The 19,310-nt window shown below is 35.0% G+C and overlaps 1 protein-coding gene across 1 annotated transcript in view; it reads right to left on the bottom strand.

The window, feature by feature from the left end:
* The window catches only part of ds (dachsous cadherin-related 1), a 635,615-nt gene that overhangs the window by 69,047 nt on the left and 547,258 nt on the right, over positions 1-19,310 (bottom strand). The window contains exon 9 of the mRNA XM_081758114.1: positions 15,756-16,773. Within this exon, the coding sequence (XP_081614240.1) occupies positions 15,756-16,773 (1,018 nt within the window). The remainder of the gene's footprint in view (positions 1-15,755; positions 16,774-19,310) is intronic.

The raw sequence follows: 19,310 nt of genomic DNA, 5'->3' as shown, positions 1-19,310 counted from the left end.
AAACCGAATTACAATCTGGGAAGTTACAGCAGTGGATGTGGATACTCACCACAACTTAGTTGTAAGAAAGAGTGAACATAAATTTTAAAAAGTTGAGGAAAAAAACCGAAAGATTTAAAATAATATAAGGCGTTGTATGGATTGAGGCATGGATTCCAATTGTAGAAGGAATAACGGAGGCCTTCGGAATTTGGGGTACATAAAAATATTTAAAATTAGATGGGTGAATAAAGTATCAAGTGGAAGGGTATTGAAAATAGTAAGAGAAAGAAAAGGGATTATATAGAATAACATTTCGAAGGGAAAATTAGAATAACTGATAGGATAATGTGATAATCACCCTATTAACTATGGAAGGAATGGCAGAAGGAAAAATGCCTACAGGAAAATAGTGATTGAAGTAGTAGGGTTAAAAAATTAGTATATGAAAATGAAAAGTCTGGCTCAGTATAGGGAAGAGTGGAAAGCTGTGTCACGGACTAAATAATACAAGATGTAGGGAAGAAAAAGTATATGAAATTGAAAAGTCTGGCTCAGTATAGGGAAGAGTGGAAAGTTGTGTCAAACCTATATACGGACTAAATAAAGGAAGAAAAAATATATAGAAATGGAAAGCCTGGCTCAGTAAAAGGAAGAATGGAAAGTTGTAACAAACCAATCTAAAGATTGGTGCTCTGAAAAGAAAGAAGTATGAAAATTTTGTTCTAAATTACCTTTTAAGGTTAGTGTCAAGAGTCAAGTGTTGCCGATAGATGTCACTACAGTCTTCGTTTACCTTTCACAAAAATTTACAATTTCTCTTACAAATTTCAACCCAGAGACTTCAAATTTTTAGAGAAGGAACTTCATAACCTATTAAAGGGAACAATCCGTACCGATTTTTTTATTTAGAATTTTCTGCATTGTTGAAACAGTTCCATTGTTAAAGGTTTGGATATCCATTTTAACAATCAAGTCATTTCAACAATGAAGAAATTTCTAAATAAAGAATCGGCACGGATTATTGCCTTCGATAGGTTATGAAGTTCCTTTTCTAAAAATTTGAAGTCTGTAGGTTGAAATTTGTAAGAGAAATCGTGAATTTTCGTGAAAGATAAAAATTACATGGGAGAGATAGGAAGACTGTTGTGCCATCTATCGGCGAAACTTGTCCCTTTAAACCAACCTTAATTTTAAAAAAAATTATCAATAGTAATCCCTACTAATAACAAAATGATACTATTGATTTAGAACAATAATACTCTGTACTTTACATATGTCACAGAGACTCCTCTCGTGACACTAAACTATGTGATCATCTTTCACCCATTCTTCCCTGTACTGAGCCAGACTTTCAGTTTCCATTTACTTTTTCTTTCCTACATCTTGTATTATTTAGTCCGTATATAGGTTTGATACAGCTTTCTACTCTTCCCTGTACTGAGCCTGGCTTTCCTTCTCCATTGAATGGCAAAGTAGAGCAAATTCTTAGTCCAAACAGACTCCTCTAATTTTAAAATTATGTGTATTTTCAAATTTGAAACAGTTAAAAGTGTTAGAATTATTACTATATGGTCCATATTTTGAACCAATCAGTAATTCGTTGTTCTACAATCTATTCCAAGAACGAATTTAAACTTAAAACAAAATTTCAAAAATTTAAAAATAACAGTATACAGATAGATAAACTTTCCATCACCTAGCACAGGCTTTTCTCTATAATAATTTGATGCAACTGGGAACTAGTCAGTGTAAGTGTTAATTCCTGATTTTGAATTTGCAACACATTTCTCTAATATTAGTAGAAAACTTCTGACTTTAGAAAATATTTCTACTTTTATCTCTTCAGACACCTCTGATAGTAGAAAACTTCAGACTTAAAAATATATCTCTACTTTTATCTCTTCAGATACCTCTGATATTAGTAGAAAGCTTCTGACTTAACAAAATATCTCTACTTTTATCTCTTCAGACACCTCTGATATTAGGAGAAAGCTTCTGACTTAACAAAATATCTCTACTTTTATCTCTTCAAACACCTCTGATATTAGCAGAAAGCTTCTGACTTAACAAAATATCTCTACTTTTATCTCTTCAGACACCTCTGATATTAGCAAAAAGCTTCTGACTTAACAAAATATCTCTACTTTTATCTCTTCAGATACCCCTGACATTAGTAGAAAATTTCTGACTTAACAAAATATCTCTACTTTTATCTCTTCAGATACCCCTGACATTAGTAGAAAACTTCTGACTTCAAAAGATATCTCTACTTTTATCTTTTCAGACACTTAATAAGAGAATGTTGCTTTGCGAGTATTTATTAATGTTTCAATCAGTAAATTATTGGTTTCCTAATTTAATACAGCATAACAATATTTTATCCATATGAAGTTCTATCATATTTATTTAAATAAATGTCTGTTCCCTTCTGTTAAATTTCAATCCGATTGTGTAGCTAAGAAACAAGAATAATGTGGAAAATTATGTTTTCGTCTCTTGAGATATTACGATAGTGACTAATCTTATATTTAAGTGTCATCTCTGTTGAATATTATCATTTCCCAAGTGGTCTGTGAATAACGAAACGAAAAGAAGCACAAGGTATTCTTAAACAAAAGAGTTAACGTGTCCATATGTTATAACATTTACGTAGAGTGATGAATTGTTCCATTGTGTACGTAAGGATATACACCTATTCCACTCATTGCTGTTCACAAACACACACATATTACGAAGGGTCTTATATGTTAGAGAGTATATATGCTGGTTAACTAAGCGACCAACAACTACAAGGGAATATAAATAATAAAAAAGGGTTAGACCATAGTTTTGCGTTTACTGTACGTGCACGAGAAACATATTGCGGCAAATAGACATGGTGTATATGCTGGTTCGACCATAGGTTTCTCCACACCCCCAAAATACCTTATTTCGCAGTGCTTATTACCTAGTATATAATTACCTGTACACGGTTGGACGACTTCAAATAATCGAACTTAAAAGTCGTTATAGAGTGGATAAGATAGGCCGGTAGGAAACAGAGGAGGGAAGGAGAACAGCGACAGAAGGCGGAGGAAGAAACGGCGATAAACTATGTGACTAAAACGAGAAGCAAGTGGAAGAAAAAATAAAAAAAAATTAAGAATCAGGCAGATTAAAGTACAAAAATAATAACAATAATAATACAAAAAATAACCTCGCTACAACATATATGAAACCAGTTACAATAATAGCTCCGTCCCTAACTCCACCTTCCACTACCCAATATCAACTACTTCTCACAACTTTGTTTTTTTTATATATTATTATTATTATTTTTTCATGTTCTGATCAGAAAGATCTATATACACGATGTAATTATAAGTTTGGTGATCAAACACAAAAATTGGTTTCTGGTACTTGCACACTAGTACTACTAATACCACCAATGCTATTACCACCAGACCAAGTTATATTCTTCGAGTGGTAATTTTTCATTATATTCGTTCGTACGCTTATCAACATATCTTGTAATATCCGAAGTGTTGTGCACAGTGCACGCTTTATGGGAGAATTTTTCGAACGTGGGACATGAAGGCAAGATAAGTTTTCGTGTTATTAAGTTTCTCAAACACCTGTGTTGACAACTAACAACCAATTTCAAGAGAGGCTTCAAGCTCTTAGCTCATTATATTGCAAAAATTTTTAAATAGTTTAATAAATATGGAGATTTGAACTAGTTTAATCAGGTTACTACGGAAATCGTTATATTTCCCTGACTTTCCAGGTTCATTGTATAACTTTTTTCTTTTCACCTCAACCACCAAGATTTATTTAGAACGGAGTGAATTGCACTTCCTGAAATTTATTATTTAAAAAACACACACACAATGAAATATAAACTTCATTTACTTCTGAAAATATACCTAAGTAAAAATGTAAGTGATCGCATTGCGGAAAATAACTGAACCATTAGCATTTTTTAAAATATAATTATTATCAATGTTGAACATATGGGTTTCATTAAACTGCATATCGTAAGGGAAAAGAGGTAAATTCAAAACTTAAGCCAAAACTAGACTATCTCACGTGCCACTCAAGTTAGGAAAGTGAAACTCGGTTCAAAACTTAAGCCAAAACTAGACTATCTCAGGTGCCACTCAAGTTAAGAACATGAAACTCTGTATATAAACTTCTCAGTAACGAACAAGAGAACACTTCTCCCAGCGTCTTCGAAAATTTCATTTTTAAAGAGATCGATAATTTAGGCAAGTGAATGATGAATGAAAAATTGGTAGAATGAAAAAATGGGAGGAAATGGGAGTATCCCGAGAAAATTCAAGAACACAATGTTGCCCACCACAACCAGGGACCCTATGCACAAGAGGTAAGCGTTCTACCATGAGCCAGTGGCGGATCGAGAGGGACTACCCCCCGAAAAGAAAACTTTCTTATTTTATATATATAAATAAAACTCATCCCAGAGTTTGAAGCTCTTAAAAGTAGCAGTATGACAACCCACCACCACCACCCCGCTCCCAGAAGTCGGTCCTGGATCCGCCCCTGCCATGAGCCACCATATGATTCTCAGTTTGATTTGAATGTATGTATATATTATGTTCGCCAATATAACGAGAACAGTTATCAGATTTCACTAATGAAATAAGTATTTCCCAAAGACGGTTCTTACGTTGAAAATATCTGAAAATTTTTTTTAATTAATTTTAAAAATCAAGTATTTCCTGGAACGCCTGATAAAAATAATAATAATATCCTAAAATACGTAGCATCTCTAACAAAGTAATGTGGGTTGCATGCATCCTATTGGTTATTATTGGATAAGAACATCTTTGTATCCAGCTTTCTCTAAATGGTTTAGCACCGGTTGGTGATGAATGCTTAGATCATTCGCGATGTCATGTTTGCTTACATGCCGGCCCTTGCTCGACTTTTACCAGAATATCATCCATTTTTTAAAATTTAATTGTTCACCCACTGTCAGAGGCATTTTGGACATTGAAAGTGGAAAAATTAAGCAAACTTAAGAAAAATTACCCACTTCAAAAACCCACCAGAAAGTGGCAAATAATAATAATAATAATAATAATAATAATAATAATAAAAATAATAATAATAATAATAGAGCCCACTTAAATGCAGAAAATAATGCTATTATGTATTGCTATTATGTATTAAAATTTTTTTGAAGTAGTACCAATTCAAATATGATCATAGCTCATAAAATCACAATCGTAATAATTTTATATTAGGTATTAATTAGTTCGGTTTGGCACGACTACAAACTTTTTTTTAATAGATAATACTGACAATTTTTTTGTGGTTTTAAGCTCTTTATTATTGCCTTCTTTTAAAGGCTTTTTTGAAGTCGGCTTATACTTTTTAAAAAAGTTTTTATTTTTCTTGTTCGATATTATTTATATTATTGCCACAGCAAAACGGCTTAACTTTTCGAAACAAATTTTCTAACACTGTACCCTCCTCCAATGTCCCTCGAGTCAAAAATAGAAAAATGGCTCCGTGCCCGATTAGATCTGATGAATATCTATCTATATACTAAACTTGGTAAGTCTAGGTACTCCTTTCCATGCAAACATCTGATGAGACACACACACGTTATTTTATATATTACTAAAGAATAAAGATGACATTTTCACATCTTATCATTTATTGCCACAGAAAACATTTGTGGAGATATGATAGGGAAGAAACGCATCTAACCACACAGTAAAAAGACATGGATATATGAAACATGAGAGCTGAAAAATGAGATTGAACCGGGAATCGAACGCGGATTTCCTGTTTGCCATGTTACTATGATACGCAGTCCGTTCCCTAAATAGGCACACACATTTAAATCCCAGTATCAGTGTTGCGATATTCAAACCGTAGTGTTAGCACACTACCATGGCACGTCGGAGACCTGGGTTCGATTCTCGACTCAGTCGTATATTTTCTACTTTATGAATTTATGTGGGTGTGAATTCATTTGAAGATACGAACTTACAGAGTATTAGCTCAATTTTGGTTGGAAGTGTAAGATGCAGTAGGGAAGAAAGTAAATTAAATAGGAAAGTAGAAAATGTAACAATCAAAATATTTCTTGCTGAGTATGAAGCATTTATCGTCTTTCAATAAATCAAATTGAAAATTTCCCAAAACAATAATGGTTAGAAGCCCCTCTCATAGGTCAACAATTTTTCCGTTGATTTGATTCTGCTTTTATAATCCCCTATCCTGAGCAAGATTTATTTCTTTACTCTTAGTCTTCCCCAGGATATTTTTCTTCAGCCGTTCCAGACGTAGCTAGTAGCAGGACTTCCACTACAACTTCTGGTTTCAATATTGATCCACATAGAGTGAAAGCGATAAGAGATAACGAAAAGCGTTTTCTTGGAATCGATTCAGTGTTCTAAGATTAAATCCCAACTTCTTTCTTCACTCTGTATTCAAACAGGAAGTGGCTGAAATCAATCACTTCCGGTTTAGATAGCTATAAAATAAAAACGGTAATAGATAGCGAGAAGTGGTTTTCTGTATTGAATTAAGCGTCCCAAGAATATATTCCATCTCCATCCTCATCTCTCCACTAAAACAGAAAGTGCTAGAAATCTACTACCACTTCCGGTTTGAATATTAATTGCGAAAATATCACACCCCACGAACTAAACTCCTTCACCTGGTGTACACGTGATGTTGCTACTTTTTTCTTTCCTGAAAAAAGTAGAGAGAGAGACTTGGACACACAAGTTATGTAAGTTTTCCACGTCTCAACGGATGGGTCAAGTATTTTCGTCAGTTTCGCTGTCAACGAAAGTGCAAGATACCAAAAGTTACATTTTTGGTTCCAAATGCTATGGCTATTAAGTAAAGAAAATGTAAGTTAATGGCTTCACATTTTTCTTGTAAATATACTTCCTTTCCTTGTTTGTTTCTGATTCAATTTATTTTTTACGGTTTACTTCTTTCGGCAACATTAAAAATTCACTACCTCATTTAATATTTATATGTCATAGCCAAATTTTCATTTGTTGCATATTTGTTTGGAACTGACCGGAAACAAAAGATGCCAGAAATATTTTATGCTTGACCAATCCATTAATGGAAAAAAAAAAGAGAGAGAGAGAGAGAGAGAGAGAGAAAACACTTGGATAAAATTGTTAAGTCTGTATATGACTTTTATCCGAGTAATCCTAAGGGTCTGTCCGGTTTACCATAAGGACCAAACTGTGTCACTTGACCAGGTCAAAAGTCACTGCGTGCTAAATCGTGCCTGGAAATTCCAAATTCGGATGTGAGATATTTCAAACACATAAACTTCCGCGTGGGGCGCACTGGGTAATTCGCAGAAGATGCATAAACTTTATCATTATTGTTGATTTTATTCAAATAACTTGACTTTTGACTATGTTCTATCCATATTTACCTTATGTGCTGTAAATCGTTTTTAAGCTCATCATTATGTCTTCGCAATAAGCTTTCAATTAACCATCTCCTTATTATAGTTTTTGAGATTTGTGGACGACTTCAGTGTTTTCATTGCTTTTTCATTGGCTTTAATATTTCGTGTTTCGTAACTATATTACATCCATTTTAGGACCATTTGCTTTTGGCATATACAATCTACATAGTCTCTTCTACATTTGAGTTGAATTTCAGCCATCTCCCTCAAAATCTGTTCACATCACTGCAACCGCATACTCTTACATTTGGGGATTACAACAAAAGTGTGTGCACCCATTTTATGGTCCATGGAGCATCCCTCTAAATTTTCCTGTTAACATGACCCTCTATAAAACAGCAGACCCATTTTTAAGCGTATGCAATCTGATATCTAATACCACTGAGTGGTTTGTTCCAGGCCAGATTACTTGATCAACCACCTCCCCGAGATCAATTAAATCGATTACCGGTAGATGTCTCTCTTGTGCTGGGCATCTCCTTTAGCATCCACAGTGTCCCAGTACAGCTCCCTCAAATTTTAATTTCCCCCTGCTCTGCACAAAGTTTTCTGGAAGAAAGCCTGAGTACGGACTTCGATCAAATTTGTTTATAAATTCTACCTTTATTGGATGATTAAAATGTTTTAATTATGTTTATCGGTTTGCGTCAAGATCTCTCAAGAATGAGCTGAAATACAGAAATTACTTAAATATTATTAACCTCTGCAAAATTGATCTGGAGCTAGCGTTCCTAGAAAACAACTAACTAACTTTATGGCCTATGGAACGCGGAGGTTTAATGCCGCGTTCACAAAAGTTCTCCATTGACGTCTGTCCTTAGTCAATAGGATCCAGTTTCTACTTTGTATTCTTATTTCTGCGAAATCCATCTTAACATTGTCCTCCCATCTGCGCCTAGGTCTTCCTAATGGTCGTTTTCCGATTGGATTTCCAGTTAAAACTTTGAAAGCATTCCTACTTTCTTCCATCCTGGCAACATGGCCTGTCTACCTGAGCCTCCTAGATTTGATGACCCTAACAATGTTTGGTAAAAGATATAAACTATGTAGTTCCTCGTTATGAAGTTTGCGCCATTCCGCATTCCCGTTCCTCTTCGGTTCGAATATTCGTACCAGGATATTATCAAATACTTTCAGTTTACCTTCTTCCGTCAGAAAATAAATGAATAAATAAATTTACCTATACCGGTGGCTATAGTATTATTAAGTCCTTTTAGACATGGATCCCAGCTTACAAGTTCTTTTTCAGTACATCATCAATCGGTATTTAAAAAACGAAACAAAAGACAAAGCGAATTAATGCTTTTCATATACCGATAATACAAATAACGTGCATATCGAGTTATAAAATAAAACACGATTTTTTTTTTTTTTTTTTTTTTTGGTGGGTTACTGTTACCTTTTAATGTGATAATTAAAAAGAAATCTGGCAATATTTGTAGAAAATTCCGCTGCTGGCAGTAGAGTGAGCGACAACAGTTGAATATGTACGGCAAAGAAGACGAGTTCACGGCCACGAAAAGCTTTCTCCAGTAGCTGTCCGTGGTCGCTCCACGCGGAGCCCTTCAACATCGCGGAGAGGGGCGGAGGGGACGGCATAAAGAAAGCCACAACAAGAACAACAACAATGTGGCAACGTCGCCTCAAGATAATTACCTGGCATTAAATATGGCTGCTGAAGCCGTAATTTGCGTTCGTGTTGGTTTCCACATAAGGGGTCGCTATCACTCTTTATTAGTAAGGATCGTGAAAAAACACAATATAATCGAGAGAAGAATGTCGCTCCGAAACAGCTTACATCTTACCTTCCCTCCCTTCCCCCACCTCCCCATCACACATGTGCACATCACCATGCACGCATTACGTTGGCATTTAGTTATGTTTTTGTTCCCTCTTGGATGATATTTTGCAAAGATTTCGCGAAGTGCTTTCCCTACAGGGAAAGCCAAAAAAGAACTGCATCAGCAAATTGATACATGATGTTACAGCTGATACCAAAAAGAGTTGGGCATTTAAATTGCAGGGAAAACAAATTTCACAATCTACACAATAAAACTGAACTTCCTAACGTTACAGTCCAAGACAGTCTATAGCTTTATTTCGGGCTTCCTAGACCGAAGTTCGATATCTTTTAATTTCAGAAGTTATCCAATTGTCTCATGAAGATGAGTCTATTCCGAATAATCTATGCAATGCTCTTTTAAAATGAATAAAAATTTTGCGTTTGGTTTCGCCCTTTCACACCCATAAAACGCATTGAATTAGTATCAGACAGGGATTCTAGGAGGAGAGGACAAAAGGGAGAATAGGAACCTTCGGATTGTGGTGCTAGAAAAGAATGTTGAAAATTAGATGGGTGGATCAGGTATCAAATGAAAGGTTATTAGGAATGAAAGCAGAGAAACGGAATATACTGAAGTATATTTTGAAAAGGAAAGAATAGGATTATTTTGAACGTATTATGAGACATTAAGAAATCACTCTACTGTATTGGCTATAAAGAGAATGACAGAAGAAAAATCACCTAGAGGAAGGCCACGATTGAAATATACGGACCAAATAATACAATATGTAGGGATGAAAAAGTACATGGAAATGAAAAGTCTGGCTCAGGATAGGGAAGAGTGGAAAGCTTTGTCAAACAGTAATACAGGATGTAAAGAAGAGAAAGTATATGGAAATAAAAAGTCTGGCTCAGGATAGGGAAGAGTGGAAAGCTTTGTCAATCAGTAATACAGGATGTAAAGAAGAGAAAGTATATGGAAATAAAAAGTCTGGCTCAGGATAGGGAAGAGTGGAAAGCTTTGTCAAGCAGTAATACAGGATGTAAAGAAGAGAAAGTAAATGGAAATAAAAAGTCTAGCTCAGGATAGGGAAGAGTGGAAAACTTTGTCAAACAGTTACACAGGATGTAAAAAAGAGAAAGTATATGGAAATAAAAAGTCTGGCTCAGGATAGGGAAGAGTGGAAAACTTTGTCAAGTAGTGATACAGGATGTAAAGAAGAAAAAGTATGTGTAAATAAAATCTGGCTCAGGATAGGGAAGAGTGGAAAGCTTTGTCAAACAGTAATACAGGATGTAAAGAAGAGAAAGTACATGGAAATAAAAAGTCTGGCTCAGGATAGGGAAGAGTGGAGAGCTGTGTCAAACAGTAACACAAGATATATGGAAGAAAAAGTACATTGAAATGAAAAAATCTGGCTCAACATAGGGAAGAGTGTTAAGCCGTGTCAAACAATAAAACAAGATGTAGGGAAGGAAAAATACATGGAAATGAAAAGTCTGGCTCAGAATAGGGAGACTGGAAAGCTGCATCAAATCAATCGAAAGATCGCTGACTGACAAGTTAGTCCTTTCAAGGATTTATAGTACTGGTTATGTGTTTTGAAATATACTGTTCGTCAGTACAGATGAACAATCTGGTGGTAACTATATAATGTATAAATTTATGGTTTCTTTACAAAATTATTAACTACTGCCTTAAGAAATGAATATTCTATAAGCGGATTTTCATATGAGTCCTACCATCCTGATGCAGGAAATAAATGCATGTGTACCATATAACGGTTACCATACTATTCTATTTCTTTCCACAAATCGTCTTCTGATCTTCAAAATTTTCATGCCATTAGTGATTTCCCACTTTTCTAGGAATAGTTGAAGGAGGCGATTTGTTCTGTGATCCCCTAGAGTACCAGAGCAGAAACGAGCAGAGACACGCGAGTAGCAAAGAGAGTCTGGGCGCCGAAAGTGCATGTGCGGACGAATCTAACTGTCGCTGAAACTTCGACTCAAAGTAACTTGGAGAACTTTATTGTTGGAGTGTGGTACAAAGTACAGTGCTTCCTTATAGAGGATTACATAGTAGAGAGGGCTTCATTATTTGTTATTTCTACTTTATTATTTTAGTTAGACTATAGCGATTCAGTGACGATGCCAGACGGGAGCAAGCACCCCCCCTCCCCGGTGGCATTGTCCGCCCCCGCATGTTGTATTGTGATGTAGGTCAAATAATAATAATAAAAAAAAGTATTATTTTCCAGCCTCCTAAAATGTCTCTGCACCTCAAAGAAATTAAAGCTCACATCGTCACTGTACCGTCTGGATAAATTAATTTCTTAACATTGCCCATTAATTTTACATTTTCTCGCAATACGGAACTAAACTTCATTTTACCCGTCGATTTTCAAATCTTGGCCTCCATAATGTTCAATTGTACTGTGCGTTCCACATAGTTTGACTTTTCTGCCGTCATGAGCTTTCATAATTACAATAATCATTGTGATATTACATTCTGTTTAATCATCTGATTTATTCCAGCTACTCGAGGCATCGACAGCCAGTATTAAAGTGAAGAAAACGTAGATGTATTCATATACATATAAAAGGACAACTCTTAATAAATCAGAATTGAGAAATATTGCTACTATACGATGGTGCTGTAGGAACCATGTCGTAGTAGTATTCCCAAAGCCTCTCATGAGATAAACATCTGAATACCATGAGTTACTACAAAGATTCACAGCAGGAGTCTCAAACACGTATTCAGAGGGAAAGGGAAATACTTAAAAAAAAAAAAAAAAAAAAAAAAAACTTTACGAAACTAAGCACAATGTAATTGAAAACATTAATTTATGTTCATTCACACGAGTGCTCATTCATAAAAGTTTACTTCCCATTCTATTCCTGCACTCATTTCCTTTTATGACATAGTGTCAACCACTACTTTTACAAAATATGTGATTTATATTTTTAATAATTTAACTGGATTCGAAATTATCTTTGCTTCTGCTTTCAGGTTCCAAATAATAGAAGAAGTTGTTCAATCAAGGGATATTATTTTTATATTTTATTTTACTGAAGTGTATACAGTTTGTTGTGCATGGCTAAAGGTAAAATATGTACCTGATAATTAAAAATGTCAGCTTCATATCATAAAAGTTATAAGGGTATTGCAGCAATTAGAAGAATATCAGAGCAATTTTTACCGAGAAGGTCATTTTATCCCGTGGTACATCTGCACCTATGGAAAATATTAAGTCTAATGATAGCCGATTGTTTTTCCACGGCTAATTTATTTGTTGCAATTGGGTCCATGAAGTTTTATGGAAAAAATGCATTATATATCTTGAGTCTGTAAAGTTTTATGGAAAAAATGCATTATATATCTTGCGTCTAAAAAGTTTTATGGAACAAATGCATTATATATCTTGGGTCTATGAAGTTTTATGGAAAAATGCACTATATGTCTTGGGTCCAAAGTTTCATGGAAAAAATGCATTATATGTCTGAGTCTGTAAAGTTTTATGGAAAAAATGCATTATATATCTTAAGTCTACGAAGTTTTATGGAAAAAATGAATTATGTATCTTAGGTTTATGAAGTTTTATGGGAAAATGAATTATATATCTTGGATCTACGAAGTTTTATGGAAGAAAATGCATTATATATCTTGCGTCTGAAAAGTTTTATGGAAAAAAATTCAATATATATCTTGGGTCATCGAAGTTTTATGGGGAAAATGCCACAATAGTTGAATTTACGGTGAATCTAGTATTTTCTCCTCCCATACATAATACATCCGAAATGGTCACACTAATTTAGTAATTACGCCATATACATTTAGAGATATTTAATTATTTCTCTCTTTACCGAGCTAGATTCCCTTTCTCATTTTTTAATACCTCAGTCTCTTTATATTTTACTTATATACTTGAAACAAAGTATCATGCATATATATCTAAAAGTATTAGAATTCCCTAGTAATAGCACTTCGAGCCGTATTACATATAAACGAATAAATCAGATGTTTTATTAACGTCATATTCCGCTCTGGAATTTGTTAGGATTACAAGACATTTGGACCACCATGCAAGAAATCAACTCGTATTTTCAGATTTACTTTTTTAAAAGGAGAATAATACCGCATTACATTTTCTCAGTCCAAAGTTTATGAGAAATAGGCAAATAAATTTATATTATTTGTTTTTTTGTTTCTTTTGTATTCAATACTTTAAGTATGTCACGACAGAGTGAGGTAGTTCTTACCTTCAAATTACCTGTGTGCTATTAAATGGCTGACTAAACTTGCGAGACACTAAATATTTTGTCATTTATTATCAACGGAATGTCCTAACACAGGAATTTCCCTAATCACAGAGTTGCTCCTCCCAAGTGTCCAACAGAAGGAAAATAAATATAGTTTATACTGTTCATACATATGTGCATGAAGAGTAAATACAAATACACGTACAAACACCGGTAGATCTTTTTTACTTACCACAATAATTTCGACAAGAAAAGAAAAAGAACTAAAATCGATGGCAACGACCGACAATGACAGCACTTAATCAACGACAAAATTACCTTTAATCCTTGTACAAACTAAAAATTTGCCCTTGTACATAAGATGAAATAAGTTTTTAATTTTTGTTCATTGCATTTAGGAAGTTTTTCCTTCTTTTTTGTTTGTTTGTTTGTATGCAAGATAAAAGAGCACTCACGCGCAAACACATACATACACGACTGAATTACTAACCAGAATCCTTTGCGTCCTAAGATCTTTATCTCGAACTTAATTGGATTTATTTTTTTCTTTGTCTTTTGTAATTCACATTATTATTGGTACTAATTACTATTGATATTTTTTTTCTTTTAAGGAGGAGGTGCGGCATCACAAGATATTTAGTGCTTTTTTTATATATACACATGCATCGTACAGCGACATCTATATGTGATTGGAATAATCTCTTTCTTTTTCTTTTCCTTTTCTCACACACATACTCACAAATAAATAACAGAGCCTGATAGGAAACGCTAATAATCGCTGTTTGGTAGTCACGGTACACACTCTATATTAACGTCACATTCCTTCTAACACTTTATAATTGGAATTCTCGAAGCACCTACGAAAAATTTCTACAAAATTACATTTCTTTATATAGAAAGAATAACTGCACTAATACTTGTTGGTTCGGGTCATTTTAAAAGATTGTCAAAAGAAAATTATAATCATGTGTAATCTGGAAGACAGGAATCTGACCTTAAACCCCAACAAATTGTCTACCCTTTCTATCTCCTTAAAAAAGAATGTCTTTGTCAGATATATAATGTCAATAATGTAATGAGTTTTATCTGAAGAAGATCTAGGTGTTGTCTTTGAGCAAAACCTCTCCTTTGCGGATCACATCAGTTCGACCTCATCCAGAGCTATGAAATTACTTGGTCTACTTTTTAGATTTCCTGAAATACAAAGTCTCCCAGTCCTTACGATGTTTTACAAAGCTTTTATTTCCCCGATCTTTGAATATTGTTCACCTGTCTGGAATATGGCTGTACCTACCGGTACTAATCTATCTCGCACTGACTCTGTATTAAACTTCTTTCTTGCCATTGTTAGATTTAGAATTCCTGAGTTACGTGATCATTCAAGAGAGGAACTAATGTCTTGCCCCTGAGAAACGATATCGTGCAGCTGATTTACTTTACCTATATAAGATTATTAATGGTAATTCTTATTATCGCAGATTAACCTTCATGTTCCTCTGCGGTGGCTCGCTCTCTAAATTTACTAACTTACGAAGCTACTAGGTTGTCAATTGTTAAGAGATCCCTGTTTTATAGATTAGAGCAAGATTATAACACAGTTTCAACAAGTTTCAACATTTTTACTACTGAACAAAACTTTAGAAATCAACTGAAGAGAATATTGTAAATTTAAAAGTAAATTTTCTTTTATTTGCATTTGGTTTTCTTTATATATATATATATATATATATATATATATATATATATGTGTGTGTGTGTGTGTGTGTGTGTGTGTGTGTGTGTGTTTCAATGTTGATGTTCAGTTTCGGGCAAATGGCCTTGTGCTGTATGAAACTTCGTCAATAAATAAATAAATAAATAGTGAAGGATAGATGATTGGTTAAATTAAAAAACAAAATTTGAATATTGATTGCCCACCCTATTTGTATTATTCTGGTCACACAACTGTTTCCATAATAATTTCTCTGTTAATTTACGATTTTAAATTAAGTATAAAACCCTTTAGACGCTGTATAAATGTTCGTTCTTCAAAGAAAAATAGAAATCCCAGAAGCTGTCATGTTAAGAATACGAAGGACAGAAGGTCCTCACCTCCAGCTGATGTAGAGACTTTTGACAGTCGATACTAACATGAATATCTTTCGTTCAATTGGTATGTCCGCACTGAGTACCCTCAATCACTGGGGGTCAAAACAAAACGTCAATTCAAGAAAGCACACGACAATGAAGTGAGATCAGAAAGAGAAAAGCAATCTATACACTTACCTAAGTCGGAATCCTTCGCTGTGACTTTCACAATAAAGGTTCCAGGGGTCGCGTCCTCCGATACATTGGCTTCGTACACTGATTGTAGGAACCTCGGTGGGTTATCATTCGCGTCTTCGACAGAGACTTCAATCACCTGGCTGGCATGTCGAGAAGGCTGTCCGTGATCGCTGGCAGTGATGTTGAGGGCATATTTATTTCTTCTCGCTCGATCCAACGGCTTTGCCAGAGACAGCTGACCTGTTTCATAACCAACAGAGAATCGTCCATCTTCATTACCAGAAGTTATTATGTAAGTCACTCTGCCGTTGTCTCTGGAATCCTTATCGACTGCAATCACATGAAGAATTGCCGAACCTACGGGTTCATCTTCCAATAAACTCACCTTACTTTGCGACACAAAGATAGGAGGGTTGTCGTTAAAGTCTTCAAGAAGAATCCTTGCTGTTACAGATGTTGTATGCCTTTCAGACACATTAGTTGCTTGGTCTGTTGCTGTTATTATCAATGTGTAATCTGAGTGAGTCTCATAATCCAAAGGAGTGCTAACTGACAATGCACCCGTGCCTGCATCGATTTTGAACGCTTCTTTAGGTGACTGGTGAATAATGCTATACTGAACTTCTCCATTGACACCGGCATCTGTGTCGATTGCACTGAAATTCCACACGACCGTACCGACCGCGGTGTTCTCCGAAACAGAAAACAAAATAGGATCTTCCTTGAACGTTGGTGATTGGTCGTTGATATCTTCAACTTCTACTTTGACACTGATAATACTACTCTGAGGATTCGTGGCACTGTTATCCAAGGCTTTGACTTCCAGCTGAAACTCCGATTCCAGTTCATGGTCTAATTCTTTGGCAGTAAAAAGGACACCTGTCGTCCTATTGATGTCGAAAGTACCGTAGAAATTACCACTTGTGACTGTGTAAGTAATTCTTCCGTTCTCGCCGCTGTCTTCATCCACTGCCGTCACTGTCCCTACCACATGGCCAGTTCTCACACCTTCTTTTACCTGCAAAGACATAAGAAAGGAGAAAATTATTTTAACTATATAATACCAACTAAACAAATACATTTAACTATTACGTGCCAAGGGCACCGATTTCTCTGTAACTTTGGAGAGGGGGAGGGGACATTCAGATGTGTGCTTGGTTGCAGACAAGGGTCTAAAAAGGCATATATGAAGGGTAAGGGGAAAAAACAAGGAATGTCCATGTATGTGCTCTGCCGTGTCGTGACAAAACGCTGTAACTTTGGCGAAGAAGTTTTGCGAAAATGAGCCTTAAAGTTTTCATCCGAAAATGTGATTTGTATCGTATAGAACCAGTGTATTTTGACTTTGCAAACACGTGGTCACATGTAATGTTACGTAAATGCATGTTGTGTGATTAAATTTGGTGAAAATTGATTGGTTGACCATTATTGCCTAGTTACACTGGCTCTACACGATACAGATCACATTTTCGGATGAAAACTTTAAGGCTCATTTTCGCAAAACGTTTTCGCCAAAGTTACATCGTTTTGTCATGACACGGCAGTGCTTTATCGGGTGGTTTCTCCTATCTGTTGATGACTCTTGGTACTATTTGACTGTATATGCCATGCATGCGTAAATGTAGAAATATCCATGTAAAAAGGGGCAAAAGATTTAACTAACCCTATTCTTTTTACGCGGTTTTCAATATTAAAGCGCCGTTTTCTCAAAAGTGCGGTTTTGTGACATTCCTTCTTTTTTTACCCTTTCCCTTCATATGAGAATTTTAGGACAAACTGAATTTAAATTATGCCAATTATTGTACATTCATAAAACAAATGAATAAAACTATAAAAATATAAGGGGGCCCATATGAGCATTGGGAGGCCCGGGCCCCCGCGGCTCTCCAGGATCGGCGCCCTTGTTACGTGTTTAGTTTAAATCAAATTGATACATAGGAGATCTAACTTTACCATTTGAGAATGTGTTTTGAAAAGGAGAATCAAAAGAGGACAATACTCATGGTGGTAGAGAATCAAGAAGTTACTATATACAATTAAAATAAACAAAATGTTACACATCAATGCTATCCATAAACAAAGGAAGTAATAGCTTATTATATTCTCTTTACAAATTTCTTAAACTGAGAAGTTTACCGTAATACGTTTATAGTGTTTACGCAAAAGAAAAGGGATGATTATTATATAGGGATGGCCTTTTTCGAAAAATCTGTTTTTCGATTTTCGGAAATTTCATTTTTCATTTTTTCGAAAAAATTTCCGTTTTTCGAAAAAATTCGTTTTCCGTTTTTCAGAAAATTTTTCGCTTTTCGTTTTTTTTCGAAAAAATTTTCGTTTTTCGTTTATTCGAAAAAAATTTCGTTTTTTCGAAAATGTTTTCGTTTTTCATTTTTCGTTTTCGAAAAAATGTGGCCATCCCTATTATTATAGATACACCAAAACGAAACAGTTGAAAACAAAAATATAAAAGTAGGAATATCTGTAGAAAGCCTAGACATAGTATTTATGCGATCATTACGGATGAAAGGGGAAAAAAAATAAGCTTTCGAAATTAAAAATTATTGAAAAAATCAATCATGTAGGATTGCAATTTAAAAAAGCCAAAAGAAAGTTGTGATATTGTTTTAAAAGAAACTGTATCCTCAAAGATATGATAGTTGGAAAAAATCCACTTGACAAACTGTATTAATCAAAATCAGTCTTCAAGATCTGCATTTACTGAAATATTTTATTCCTTGCACTACGATCACTAATTGTACAGTCTTCTCATGTGGTCTGCAAGATCCCGAACACCGACATAATAAGTCAGCATATTTGGGACCTCAGGAGCGAAGTTCAATTTTAGGATTTTTTTTTTTAGAAGACAAAAGGATTAGTGGGTATTGCAATGCAGGAGAAATTTTCACTTTGCAGAAAAGAATCTGACAGCAAAGGCGAAACTCCTATATCATGATGATAATATGATGAAAGTAGACTTCGAACTCATAACTTTCGTTTTAGATATGAACATAAATTCCCAGAAGAGAACCGTGCTTTCTCACTTCAAGTTACTGTGAGTAGCATAGTATTTTCTACTTGCTTCGCCTTATCTAGTGTTATGCCTTGTTACATCTTGCATGTTGTTTTTCCGGTAGCAAACTGGAAGATCATAGCAAAGGATCTGTTGAGGAAAATAAACGAAACAAAGCGAAGAAGAAGAAGAAGCAAAAGAGATTCCAAAACGTGTTGGTATCGGTGACTGTTATACGGGTAAATGTTGGGAGATGACGTGAATGCCACCGGTTGTTGTTTTCTCATCCACCGTGCCTCAGGTCCGAACATCTCACCTACGTCCATCTGTCTCCCAACGATGGTGACAGCTAGGCCTTTATCCAGCCAGCAAATTGCATTCCGAGCCACCAAGTGAGGGAGAAACAATCGCAGGGTTGCTCAGTCACATTGCAATAAATTATTATAATCTCTACAGAAGCAGACACGGAAAATATCTTCTGGTATATTAATACGTGAAATCAAAACAATTCAGGACTTTGTAGGAACGTGATTCCGAATCCAATC

Source organism: Thermobia domestica, chromosome 5 (genome assembly GCF_964235325.1).
Source record: "Thermobia domestica chromosome 5, izTheDome1.hap1.1, whole genome shotgun sequence".
Classification (NCBI taxonomy): Eukaryota; Metazoa; Arthropoda; class Insecta; order Zygentoma; family Lepismatidae; genus Thermobia; species Thermobia domestica.
Note: the sequence above shows the minus strand (reverse complement) of the source record. Positions and strands in the feature narration are given on the sequence as shown.